Source organism: Marmota flaviventris, chromosome 16 (genome assembly GCF_047511675.1).
Source record: "Marmota flaviventris isolate mMarFla1 chromosome 16, mMarFla1.hap1, whole genome shotgun sequence".
NCBI classification, from domain to species: Eukaryota; Metazoa; Chordata; class Mammalia; order Rodentia; family Sciuridae; genus Marmota; species Marmota flaviventris.
Window position 1 is genome coordinate 13,339,118 of NC_092513.1, and position 14,795 is coordinate 13,353,912.

Below are 14,795 nucleotides of genomic sequence, written 5' to 3' on the forward strand. Positions count from 1 at the left end.
CACATTGAAATGACTTAACAGTCATCACCTTGAAAGAGCCACAGACTCCCAGGAGTCCAGAAATCTGTGGTATTTCTTTTGGAATTTCCTTTAATGTAAATTTCAATCAGTGTATTAAAATTATTAAAGTTTAATTTCTGTAAGTACATGCTGTAGACAGATTCATACCTTTGTGTCATCAGGGAAAAGTGTAAATTATAATACTTGTGGGTCTTGGAATAGATATGATATAAGCTGCAGAATCAAATTTTCATAAAAGGTAAGATGGTCAACCTATTGGAAAATGTATTCAGAAACCTAAGCTGGCTTAATGGCTATTTTCTAAGAGTACTTGGCAAGAAAATATATGTACAAAATAACAAAGAGGAGGAATTAAAAGAAATATAGTACTCTAAAAATAAAGAATTAGTATTATTTCAGGGAAAGAAGACATGGTTGATATAATTAAAAGCTACTGGACCTTCAAGTCATGACCCTCAACTCAAAATCTTTCAAGCCTAAACATGATGTTCAAACTGAAGTCCAAAATGACACTCTGATTTTTCTTGTATGAGCTACATTACAGTGTACAGATGTATTTTAATGGAGAAACAATCGCATTTTTTGGAGAAGACCATTAAAATCAATTTTTCATTGTTTACCTTCAAGATCTAAAAAAAGTGTTTATCTTACGAACAGACATAATTATAATTATCCAAACAACTTTAAAGTAGACTCAAGAGTTCTTTGAGACTTGTTTTCTTACCTTGAAACATCCATGTAGGACAGATGATTTGGAACTGGATAAACATCAAGTTGAACTAGTTCTTGGAGAGAAGAGAAAAAAAACAAACCATAAAAACATTACTATCCAAATGACACAAAGACTCTTTATGTATGCAGAATATCATTTTTTGTGTGCTTTATCCTCCACTGTTTAGTTTAGGAACTACAATACATCCAATTGTTCAATATATAAACCACCGGAAAGTAAGGAAAACTTCTTTAACTTAATCAGAAGATTTTTATTCAGGGATTGAAATAAGTCATTCATTCTATCTTCCTACCTCTCTCCTATTCATTTGCTGTGGCTTTTCTCTTGTTATGTGTGCTAAGCTGTATCTAATAGATTAACCAAATGAGTATTGTCTTTTTAACACATAGGGTTCCTTTCCTAAAGCCAAATACCATCTGGCTTTTGCCTTCCTCAACATAAGAACAGCACTCTCTGGAAGGTCACAAATGAATTCCTCTTCTCCAATCTGAAAACTCGTCTTCAAACTTTATGAAATGTGACACCACTGTCCACCTAGGGCTTTGTGGCTTGGACAGAGTCCTTTCTAAATGTCCTGCTGTGTTAAATGCTTGCCAAGTAATTCACAGGTTCAGCTCCTATCTGGTTGCCCACTTGGCCCCAGTCAACTGTGAGGAGCTGATAGGTTAACTTTTCATACCAGCTTTTTTATTTCTTCTAGTTATCATACTTTCAGGCACTAACCTCTGAGAAGATAAGTCTAAAATCCATATCTGTAGTTCTGGCAGCAAATTCCCAATAGCTCACACAAAGTTCATCTCATAACCTGGATTAGCAGAAGAGTGAATCCCTCACTCTCTCCCTTTAATGTACCTATCCAATGCTTTTACTTTAACAGCCTGAAAGCATCACTTCCAACACAATCTCCTCCACTTAAGAATCTCCCCTGGTTCTCTACAGCTTACTATACTAGGTTCAAAGTTTCACTATCTGACTTCAAGCCATGTATCCCACAATAACTGCTATGGAGTTCAGAAATCTGTTTTCTCCTAATTGCTGAAGAAGCCTCATTCAGATTCTTCCCTCCCGTTTCATATGCCTTCACTATCCAAACCCTGTATCTTTTCAGTGCTCAGCCAAACTGATTGTACTAAAACCTGAACCTATTTGAAATTTGGCTCATTTTTCCAGTGAGATGACAGAAGACATTTTTTTTTTTTAAATGTCCTTATCTCATAGAATCTATGAGCTATGGTTATAATATGCATAAAGCAAGTGCTTGATAAATATTTTTACCATGCAGTAGTAAATATAAGTTTTTATTCAGTTTGCTGATTACAGGGGACTGAGATCTTCACCTCAGCAAATGTATGACCATATGATCTTTTCATTTATGGATTGCCATGATTTTCAAATTCTAAAAAAAAATTTATTAAATGACTGACTCTTGCTTTATGGAGTCCCTTTGGATATATCATTCAGGTTTATCTTATGCTGAGTTGCTTGTTAGTGGAACATGAAACTGCCTGGATTCCACAATGGGCTTTCTTTCACTCTCTAATATTACATCAAAGTCCCTGTAGTTTCACAATTTTTATAAGGTAGCCCAAGAAATTATTCATATTTCCCCCTTCCTACTTTCAGCAGAAGAAACAAACCAACCATAATATTTATCACAATATGAGAAAAACAAATTAGAAACAATAAAATCTTCCCTTTCTGTCCCTTTAAATATAAAACCAGCTTTCTTCTTTTATGACTTTTATCTTGGTAATATATTTGACATTTATTTTACTAAATGAGGAAAAGGAAATCAATGAGGCAGAGATGATGGCACTGGGTAAATTCTTAAAAACAGTCCAGCTTTGATATGATCTATGTTACATACCATTATAAGAGGCATAGAGTGCTTTCAGGAAATAGCCACAAATGTTTAATGTCACCAATTGATTCCTTTCACAGTGTAGAACTTCAATGTTGTTGAAGATCATAGCATCTAGATCACCAAGTTTATTATCTCGCAAATCAAGCTGAGTGATGTGCTGCAGAAAGTCTACTTCATCTGCTACAAGCTTCCTAATTATGTTCAGTCTTCAGGGGAAAGACACAAACAGAGACTATAATTAACTACAGTGCTATAAACAAATGGCCACACCCTAATACACAAGGGTAATAAGAAAGGATTCAAGCTTCATGGTGTTATAGTTCTTTATGACTTCTTTAATCTCAGCACTGGCTGTGCTTAACTGGTCAGATTCATTGACCATTTCAGGTACAATTTCAAGAGGTATTAGCCTTCTGTGACACTTGAATGTGACACAATTCCGTGACAGAATTTGGGCCACTAAGTCTGGAAGAGGAGCAAGTAACATGAGAGAAAGGTGTAGTGGTCAAGAGTTATCAAGGACTGCCCCTACCAAGTGCTAACATGGAGAGAGTGCTCAAGGATAAATAAGAGCAGTACATAATCACCATAATCTATGGTGAAGGGCCTATTTTACAAACTTTCTAATTCATCACAGACTAGTATATAGTCCTGCTACATATAACTAGCGCATAACTCACACCACATGTGACTAGTTTTAATCAGATATTATGTCACTGTGACTAAAATACACAACAAGAACAACTTAAAGGAGGGAGAGTTTATTTGGGGCTCAAGGTTTCAGAGGTCTCAGTCTCTAGATGGCCGACTCCGCTGCTCTGAGCCCAAGATGAGGCAGTATATCATGGGTGAAGGACATGAAAAAGGAAAGCCACACAGCTCGAAGTGGGATTGTGAAGCAGAGAGTGAACATGGGGAAAAGGACCTCAAAGATGAACCCTTCTAGGAAAGGCCACCCCACTGACCCAAATCCTCCAACTATGCCCCACCTGCCCATAGTTACCATCCAGACCATCCATTCAAACTAGGATGGATTGACTAGGTTATAGCTCTCATGATATACTCATTTCACCTCTGAACATTCTTGCATTAACAGGAGCTTTGGAGGGACACCTCACATCCAAACTGTATCACAACTTAACAGGTAAGTTTGACAACACTTAAACTAGCTGACTCCCTGCAAAATGAAATAAGTCTATTGCAAAATACTTCCACGTGGGCTGGGGATGTGGCTCAAGTGGTAGCGCGCTCGCCTGGCATGCGTGCGGCCCGGGTTCGACCCTCAGCACCACATACAAACAAAGATGTTGTGTCCGCCAATAACTAAAAAATAAATATTAAAATTCTCCCTCTCTCTCTCTCCCTCTCTCACTCTCTCTTTAAAAAAAAAAAATACTTCCACGTAAAATCACTATACATTTCTAAAATATGAGTCTCAATTTTGAGACATCTCTCATTGTGGAAACGTAGCCAATAATTTGGTTTAGTAACCCACATTAGAGGACAATTTGAGCAGCTCAGACACAGCCTCACCCTCAGGGGGGTTGTATGCTAGCAGAAGGAAACCAGAGATGAGAGCTGGCGAACCCTGAACCAGAGAATTGATGGCTCTGAGCAAGATCGTACTTGCTTGAGAGGATGTGTAATGGAAGCAAATGGCTCAGTTAGGAAACAGCAGCAGCAGGGAAGGAAAAGGAAGGGATGAGAGACAGAAACTGGTATGAAAGAAGAAGTGATCAAATCTGGTGAAAAACTCGAGTCAAATGCTTTGTGTCTGGGTAGCTATCAAGGTGCTATTGCTATCAGCAAAAAGTGAAATCAAGGGGAAAGACCCAATTGAGTAAAGAAAGAAACTGAACTCTGTTCCACATGTATTTCATTAAATATGTCAACAGAGAAACTAAAGAGAAATTATTCAGTGGTCAGCTAAAGTGAAATTGATCCCAAGAAGAGAAAGAAGAGTTAGGAAAGATTGGGGAAGAGAAATACTGAGGAGAGAGAACCAGGTAACAGGCAGATGAGGATGAGTATTAATGATGCCACAGAATAAGCAGCATTAGACTAAAAACATCAGTTTAAAGCAACAGAATAAGATTAAAAGAAAAATGACTGCTATTAATATAATGCAACATTTCCATTTGAAGGAAACTCAAATAATAAAAATCAGTCCATTGTTTAGTGAAATTCCCCTTAAATTATTCTACTAGCTTCTATTTAAAGTATTAAGGCAGAATTACAAGAAAGTATAAGCAGATGTTTCCCTCCTCAGTTCAGGACCTGGAGAGAAGCAGTTATCCACTCACAGTCATTCAGCATTTATAAAATGTTCAATGTCTATTCTGCTATTTAAATATCTTATATCTGATATCATTGAAAGACTCGGGCTAGAGCTTAGAAATCTGAAGAATTCACAAAGCTTTTAATGAGAATTGTTACTTCTAGACATCAGATTGATCTTATTCATAAGCTAATTCAGATCAAGAAAAATGCTATCTTCTTATATGAGTACCAAGTATCCTAGAAATCATCTCAGGCTGTCACCTAAGGTCAGTGAAACCCATCACCTCTTGCTCTACAAAATTTATACCACCAGTGTATGTGTTGAAAAAGGCCTAAATTCGACAATAGGAGGGTTTTCTGAATCCAAGTCACTCAGGGGCAAATAACATTCACAATTTGGAAAGAAAGTTAACAAGATAAAGTGTTTAGTTCCCTATCCTGTCCCATTCCAAAAAAAATTCAGAATCAAATAAATTAGAACTATTTGTAGTCCCCAAATTAAAAATTCTAGATCTGCAAATTACTAACACTACCCTAGGTGGTACAGGCTTGATCGCTTCAGTCTGAGAAAAGTTGAAGTAAAGTAGTTCTTGTAGAACTGGAATATGTGAGTTTAACAGGCCAAACCACATGAAGGGAGAAAAGAGGGGAGGCACATGATGCTACTTCAATATGATGAGACTGACAGGCCTGAGTTAAGGCTTGAGGTTGGCAACAGAGAGGAAAGTGGGAGTGAAGCAAGGACAGACCCATCTTTGACAAACAGTATAAAATGCCAAGAATGACAGTTGAGCAGGTTCCACAAGCAGGGAAGCGTCCTTGGGTAATAATAACAGAACACAATGTTTGCTGGAAATGCTAGGCAATTTAACTCAATTCTCTCCACAACTCTATGAACTAGGTGTGTGTGTGTGTGTGTGTGTGTGTGGTACTGGGGATTGAATCCAGGGCCTTGTGCATGCAAGGCAAGCACCCTACCAACTGGGTTATATCCCCAGCCCTTGAACTAGGTTTTATTAACTGTAATTTATAAAGGAGAACATATTTGCTCAAGATTCAACATGCATGGTATGCAGTCACCTCTGGTTAATAGGGGAATTAGTTTGGTTAGAAAAGTATCCCACTGGACAAGTTAGCATTAAGGACTAACTCCTTCCTATATGTTGCTCTGTAAGTCCCTGCTTTTCCTTAAAAAGAGAAATTTTAAAAAGCTTCCTCCTTGTATACTAGTTCTCTGTGCACTAGAAAAAAAAAGTAAATCTTTTGCTGAGCATCTATCATATAGCAGGGAGATTGTTCTGGTGGTTTCCAGTTGGGATTTAGTGTGATCAGATTCAAAATCCAGGTTTCTTTCTCTTGCCAGAGTGGCCACAGTGAAGGCTATACTCAAACTTCAGTATGATGGATAACAGGTTTTATATATGTGTGCGTGTGTGTGTGTGTGTGTTTGTGCGTGTGCACACGCTAGGCAAGTGCTCTACTGCTGAGCCACAACCCCAGCCCAGGTTTTATATTTTTTAAAGAATGGAAAACTAAGGTTGGAGCCACTAGGATGAAGAGATAGGAAATTTTAAAAAGTATAATAAATAAGTTTAACTTAATGAACAAATTATATTAAGGATGCCAAGAAAAAAAAATTTAAGAAAGGGAGAGATGCTCAATGATGTCAAATGCCTCAGATGAGTCACAAATAAGAAGGAGCAAGAGAAAACAATTTTCCCACTTGTTCTCAATGAAACCATTTTCACTTACTTTAAATAGCTTTCTGACTCAGTGGTCCTATCTATTCACCCAAATTAAAATTGGATTTGAGCCAGGTGCAGTGGCACATACCTGTATTCCCAGAGGCTCAGGGGGCTGAGGCAGGAGGATAACAAGTTCAAAGCCAGCCCCAGGAAAAAAGCAAGGCACTAAGAAACTCAGTGAGACTCCCTGTCTCTAAATAAAATACAAAAAAGGGTTGGGGATATGGTTCAGTGGTAGAATTCCCCTGAGTTCAACTCCCAGTAAACCACCCAGCTACCTGCCAAAAAAAAAAAAACCTGGGTTTGATTTCACATAACAAAGTTAAGACCTTCAAGCCATATAGTCATTCATCAATGAGAACATTTATAAACATATTTCAGGTAAGAGCAAACCCTATTATTAATCATTACTCTTCCCTCTTGGCAGAAATAGAAAAATAGGTCCTAGCTCAACTAACCAGCCTAGTTGGTTTAGCTAATCTCACCAAAAGAGCTATAACGAACCCCCACAAATACAAGCCAATCACTCTGATAGCATGTTTTTCATAAACAGTTACCTGAGATCCACATGTTTAATGTGAGGCATTCTTCTCAGAGCCTGCAGCCTAAGAGTCTCCATACAGTTTCCAGACATACAAAGTTTATCCACAGCAGTCAGTTTCTCCAGTACCTCTGGAATGTCAGTGAATTCATTGAATGAAAGACCAAGATAACTGAGCTGGTGCATGTTCTCCAACTCAGCAGGAAGAGACTGGAGAAAATTTCCATCCAACAAAAATGTCTGCAAGCTATTAAAGAAAACATAAAGAATCACAAAGAGAATTATACATTTCATATTGTTATTATCAATATACATAAAGAACATATTACTAAAAATGTACTACTCTTTGAAAATGCATAAGGACAGGGCTTGAGGCAATAATGGATGAGGGGCAAAAAGGAATCAGAAATAAGCAAATTAACATTTTATTATTGGAACTTGTGATCAATTTTCTCAATTTGGATAGACATCTATGGGAACAATGTGGGTTAACTGTGGTATGAACCAGTCCAAATACCCATCTTTCCTTGTTATTTCTTAAAATTAATTTATTCCCCCCATGTTTAGACACACCTACCCATCAGTTCAAAACAAGGATGTCTTACTTTTTACAAGATTCTAAAGAATGAACTCCTTAACAAAATTTCTACATAGATCACGCAATGTATGATCTCTACTTTTGGGGTAATGACTTACATGACAAACATAACAAGTTAGCTAATCTCATGTGCCACAACCCAGTGCAGCTTCCCTGAGGTTTCTGAGGGATTCCACCACATACTTGTGCATAGCTCCAACGGCTGCTGGGACTGCACGAAGGGCATTGCAGGACACGTTCAGCTCTGCCAGGGTTGGAATACTGCAGACTGCTAATGGGAAGTCCCCTAGATGATTATTGGAAAGGTTAAGACTCTTCAACTTGGTGAACCTATTACAATAAATAAAACAAAAGGAAAGAAAAATATCATAGATGTATAACATCACATGATTTTAACATAGCCTAGCCTCACTCCCAAATTCAACTGAGGTGGAAACGAAGACTTCAGAGGTAAAGGAAGCAGCAGAGCCAGAACACACATCTGATTCTAAGGCTAGTGTCTTTCTTCAACTGTTAACATGATATTTAGAAACAAATGTGTCACTCTGAAATAAAGTTGAATGTTGGAGGAGGTGCTTTCCACTGGAGTAAAATTTTCAGCTGTTTCTCAGTTTGCGTAATGAACACCTGGGTAAATGATCCCTGTGAGGGAAGACAAGAGAGCAGGCAGAGCTGGGAAGCTGGCTATTTTGGATTCTGTCATCTCAAAGAAATCAAAAACTTCTGCCTCTGTTCTCTTAAATATAAATGGAAATTTATCAAAACAACACTCTTTAAAGGTAGCCAAGACTTTGTAGTTCTAAATTTAAGAACCAATTCCATTCGTCTATCTCAACACAGCACTGGATCCAGCGGCCCACACGCCCTTCTTGAAAAGCTCTACTCGGTTCACCTTAGCAACACTTCCCTCACACGGCCTCTTCCAACCCCTTCTCTGTTCTTCTTCATTGTCTCCTCTTCCCATCCCAGACTGAAATACTCCTTGCAGATACATTCTTTGCCAGTTTTGTATTTGCACTACACTGTCTTCCTAGGACATCATCTCACTGAAATGTGAACAATTCTCTGTCTTATCACATGCAGTCTTCCCTCCTGAGCACCCTGCATGTCCAGTCCCAGACTGAATTTACCATCTTTATCCCATCTCAGCACTTCCTTCCTCCTGGTCTATTTTTATTAATGGCTCTTTCACTTTCTCAGTTGCCCAAGCAACTAAAGCAATTGCAGAAGCTATCTTTAATTTTTACTTCTCTGTGTACTCATACATTTGGACCACTGCCATTTTTATATGAGATGAGAATCAGATAACTTTTAAATCTTTAAAAAACTGTACAAGTCTAATACTACACCTAAAACGGACACACATCCTAAATCCAATTCAACCCAATCTGCATTTTTAAGAATTTATCATGTGACCTATTTACTGCATTCTATAAAAAAACACTAAACTTTATTCTAAAAAGATAAATAAAAGTTTATTTTACACAGAAAGTTGACAAGCACCCAACAGTTTGAAAGTGTTGCCCTGATTTTTTTCTAATAGCTGTTTTCTTCAATGGGTGACTGTATACATAGTAGTAATTCAAATTTTTTAAAAATTAGGAAAGCATTACTGCTAAACCTGAAAATCACTTTTAAGTTGTTTTCCATTTTATATTTTGATTCATTAGACCTTCTGAAAACAAAGAATGCATGTCTTCTTCTGATTTTCTATGTCCTATAAAATATAAGCTAAAATTATAGGGACTCTTTATTCCTATTCTAATGTTTCTCAAAGCATGCATGGTAGACCCCAGAAGAGATGCCTGAGACCCTTTCCAAAAATTCCCAAGGTCAAAACTATTAACAATACTAAGATTTCATTTGCTTTTTGCCACTCTCTCTGTCAAAGGTTCAGTGGAGCTCCCAGAAGGTATATGTCCAAAACCAGGATAACTCCACATTATGTTCAACCATAAGAACAGGATCCTAATTAGAATAAGTTATACGCCATCTATGTATAATATGTCAAAATATGCTCTATCATCACGTGTATCTAAAACAACAAATAAAAGAAAACAAAGTGGGGGAGAGGAGAATTTCAAAGCCAATAATTACTCAAGATGGGGAATAGAAGCATTAGTTTTTGGAGAAGGATAGGTCAATAACAGGTTATAATTTATTTGTGCAAACAAATTTACTAGAATCCTATCACTGCTGAAACAAAGAAGCAGAAGTGAGCTGAAAGAGCACAACACAGTTGACAGGTTTACATGGAAGCAAGAGAAAAAACCTCTGAAGAAGTATCCCCATTCATTTTATGTATCTGAATTTTATTTTTTAAAATAGCTACCAGTTCAAAGAGAAAGAGGCATGGTTATTCTCTGCATCAAGTCAATAACAAAACACTTAGACGAAGAGGATGGTCTTCAATCCCAGAGGCCAATAACCTCCTGTACTGGTGAATCTTCAGTCTTAGTTGTGATGCCTCACCCTACCCCAAGTACTTGGGATTGAACCCAGAGCATCACGTATGCTAGGCAAGCACTCTGCCACTGAGCTATATCCCCAGCTCTAGCACCACATAGGCTCCCTTCCCCTACAGCCACAAGGTCCAATATGGTACCACTAGCCCCAGTGGCTACTGAGCACTTGAAATGGGGATAGTCCAAATTGATATATTCTCCAAGTTTAAAATGTATATAGACTGAATATCTTTTATCCAAATGCTTGGAATCAGAAGTGTTTCAGATATTGAAGTTTTTCAGATTTAGGATCTGAAAGTATAGACAGGTTAAGCATCCCTAATCCAAAATTTCAAAATCCAAAATTTTTGAGCATCATGTCAGCACAAAAGTTTTGTATCTCAGAACATTTCAGATTTTGGGTTTTTAGATTAGGGATATCCAAACTGTACTAGATTTCAAAAACAGTACAAAAAAATAAAAGAATATAAACTATCTCATTAATTTTTTATAACTGATAATTGTGACATATTGTCTTAAATGAAATACATTAGTAAAACTAATTTAATCTATTTAACTCTTTCTAAAGTAGATGGCAGAAAACTTAAAGTTATTTATGAGGCCTGCATTATATTTCATTAGGGAAATGCTTTCTACATATTAAGAGTAAGCAAGACCCTGGAGTTTTCTACCAAATGATATCAACCCTCTTTGCAGAGTTTGCATGAATTCTTCCTGGACTCCATCCACCCACTTGTGTTTGTGGACCCATAAGCCATAGGGTACACTGCAGTGTCCACATCCCTACAAGTGGGGAAGGGCACTGGAGATGAAAAGAGAGGAGATACAGACAGCTGGCTCTACATTGTACATGTACACTGTACACTGTACATGCCCCAAGGAATTTGAGGATGTAAATTTTATTACAGAACATAATGAAAATACACTTGTTACAACATATTTGATAGTTTGTTAGCCTGACTATAATTTATGTATTCAAAAATATGACATGTGGCTCTCCATTTACACTTTTATCCTAGACCTGAAAATTTTAACAGCTGATTCTGATTTGCGAGTACCCTTGATTTTTTGTACCCTCTCACCACATTCCCCATATACCCTCATATTCTTCCCTGTACAGCCAATGCCCCAAACTCATCTCAGAGAAAAACAGAAACTTGTTTACCAAATAAAGCATGGGTTATTTCTGAGAACCAAGTGATTTTGTACCAGGGATTGTACCCAGAGGTACTTAACCACTAAGCCATATCCTTGGTCCTTTTTATTTTTTATTGGAAGACAGGGCTTTGCTAGTTGTTTAGGGCCTCACTAAGTTGCTGAGACTAGTTTTAAGCTTATTCTCTTGCCTCAGCCTCCCAAGCCACTGGGAATAGTGGTGTGTCCCACTATGCCTGGCTGAACCCAAGTTCGTGATCACAACACATCAACCAACGTTAAAATTTACTTGTTTTTGGAAACTAACCCCTACTTTTCTTGGAATTTCACTTTTTCTACTTGTAGATGTAGAAGTCAGATTACCAGCACTTGCATATTCAAAAATCCTTTTAGAAAAAAAGGAGGGAAGATCCTCATAAATTAATTTCTCCCTGGTACTTAAAATGGGTGAAACAGACACCTAAAGGCAATATGCAAGTTCTTAGAGAAAGAAGATCAAAATCCTGAGTGGATGACCTTTCTTCATATTACCATCAATTAAAAAAAAAAAAAAAAAAAAAGAATGAAGAGGAAAGAGAAAGGTGCCAGTACAATAGTATAGAAGACCAGAAGCCCCTATTTCTCCATAACAAATATAGTATAAGATTTTTAGCTCTGCCATGCCAATAGGTAAGCCAGATAAATGATCATAGCAGCACAGAGCCAAATTCTAAATAAAACTGGTTGGTCTGAGAAAAAAATATATACATACACATTTAGTGAGATACTTTAAATATACCTATTTTAAACAAATATTTCAGTTCTGTGAATATATTTACTCAGGTACAGATATTTCCTCTTAGTGTTCAATCTAGATAAGATGAATCATAGCATCATAGAATTACAAGATTAGTAAAAAGTATTTTATATATGATGACAATGATAGTGGTTAGTTTAGTAATAACAAAGGATAACTATTTGATAGTTTAGAAGCTAAAAGGACAAGAAAAAAACGTTTCTGGGTTTTATTTAAATATCTCATTATAGTACATACATACACACAAGTGTCAAGGCTAAAGGAAATTAAAGCATATGTTGTGATGTGAATGTTTGTGGACCCCCCACTACCACCAATTCATATATTGAAACTTCACACCCAAATGTGCCAATATTGAGAGTTGGGTCTTTTAGTAGGGGATTAGGTCATGAGGGCTTCATTCTCCTGAATGGGACCAGTGCCCTTAAAAAGAATGCCGAAGAGAGCTATATAAGGACACAGAGAGAAGGCACTGTCTCTGAAGCAGAGAGTAACTCCTCACTCACTCACACTGAATCTGCTGGTGCCTTGATCTTAGGCTACCCAGTCTCTAGAACTGTAAATAATAACTTTATGATACTTATAAATTACCCAACTGTGTAATAAATTACTTTGTTAAGAGAAATCCAAATGGACTAAAACAGTGCATCTTCCTTATTTCTCAGAGGTTATCAAAAATGGAGAGTAGGAGCCATGCATGGTGGTGCACACCTGTTAATTTCGGCAGAGGCTGAGGCAGGAGGATCACCAGTTCAAAGCCAGCCTCAGCAACTTAGCAAATCCCCAAGCAACTTAGTGAGACCCTGTCTCAAAATAAAAAGGGCTGGGCATGTGGGTCATTGGTTGAGCACCCGTGGACTCAATTCTCAATACTAAAGAAGAAAAAAACAAATAGAGTAGAAGGAGGCCTTTCAAGTCATTTTCTTTTATTTCCCAAGCTCACAGATAAACTGAAGTCATGTGACTATTACACACAACCTCAATCTACTGTCTTTCACCATTATTACTACTTTTCATCTCTCCCCTTTCTCCTTTATTACACCTCATTAAAGAGTTTAATCTAAACTGATACCTACTGCACATGATTTTAAGCCACAGGTCAAAGCTGGCCACTCAGTGATGTATGGAAAGTGTTGCCTTTTCATTCTTCTTTCCCCGTCAAGGGTGACATTATCAGCAATAGAGGACAATGAATGTTTTGAAGGGAAAACAAGTCAAGTTTACATTTATGCAGTGCCTAGTAAAGGGTAATCTTCGTTAATCATAAAAATGAAGTTACAAGACACGGTACTACAGTATTCCACTTAGTAAACAGCTTTTTAAAACTGGCAAAGCAAAGCAAGTATACAGTTGATAACTTACAGAGGTAGGAACTATAACTGCAGGTTATTTACAAGCAAATTCCAAAGTCCCTTTCAAGCTAGATATGCTAAGTTTCATATAACAAAGTATATAATTGTTTGCCAGAGTGGGAGCTTGAGATGATAATCGTCAAAAGTGGGGGCAGGAAACAATGGGATCAGGGAGCTAATAATATTACCTACTCTGCCAGGTTAATGACATTTCTTTAATTTGCATTACCTACTCTATTTACCTCATAAAACACAGATATAGTGACAGCAGCACTATATCTAGACAGGAAACATGCTGCAGTATCTAAGGGTGTGAACTATTATTTTTCTCACCTGTTCCTTTCTGCAACTTCAGTCATCTCTAATTAACTGCAAAGCAGGAGCAGCACCCCTTAAAACTGCTATTGAGGAAACAGGCAATCATGGGTTTTGACTCTTTGTCTACTTCTCTGACTACTAGCTGCCAGTAGTTCTATTTTTTTTCATAGCTTTATTGAAGTAAAGTTGAAGTATAATAATAGGCACAATTTGAAGTATGCAATTTGATCAGTCATGACATGTATGTAACCAATACAACCAATATACAAAGCATTTCCATTACATTTTTTAAATTTTCAAATCATGAAGACTGTTTTTTCCTGCATGATTTATTACATTAGAAATCAATCACCTTAAGATATATAGAATCCCATCCCCACCTATCAACTATTTCAAAAGTAGATGCCACACTTATAAATATCTCAGAGGTCAAAGAAGAAAAGCCCAAGAAAAGTAAATAAAAAGTGCTCTGAACTAAGTGATAATAAAAGCTTAAAGTATCAGGATCTCTGGGATGAAACAGTACTCAGATGAACATTTACAACTTAAAGTATTTGTATCAGAAAGAAGCTAAAATAACAAACTATTTGAAATTATGTAGTAGGAAGGTAAAAATAAGAGTAGGAACAGATATATATAAAATAAAGATGAAATAATACAGCTAAAATTTGATAAAAGTCAAATGAGTCTAATCGAGAAAAAAGCAAAAACACAAAAATTGATATCAATGGAAAGGGAGCTATCAAAATAATCCTACAGATGCTAAAAATATATTAAGGTAATATTACAATTGTATAACAACATATGTGATAGCTTACATAACATGGTCTACATTAGCAAAGGATCCATATGCTGCTGACAAGAAAGTATATTAAGCCATTAATGGATGAAATAGTCTAGATATGTCTGTTAAGTCTAAATTATCAA

At 36.9% G+C, this 14,795-nt stretch overlaps 1 protein-coding gene across 1 annotated transcript in view; it reads right to left on the bottom strand.

Moving 5' to 3' along the window:
• Positions 1-14,795, bottom strand: part of Phlpp1 (PH domain and leucine rich repeat protein phosphatase 1) — a 223,769-nt gene that overhangs the window by 53,041 nt on the left and 155,933 nt on the right. The window contains exons 5-8 of the mRNA XM_027949099.2: positions 7,966-8,112; positions 7,201-7,431; positions 2,622-2,824; positions 746-806 (exon numbers count right to left, since the gene is read on the bottom strand). Coding sequence (XP_027804900.1) covers positions 746-806; positions 2,622-2,824; positions 7,201-7,431; positions 7,966-8,112 — 642 coding nt within the window. The remainder of the gene's footprint in view (positions 1-745; positions 807-2,621; positions 2,825-7,200; positions 7,432-7,965; positions 8,113-14,795) is intronic.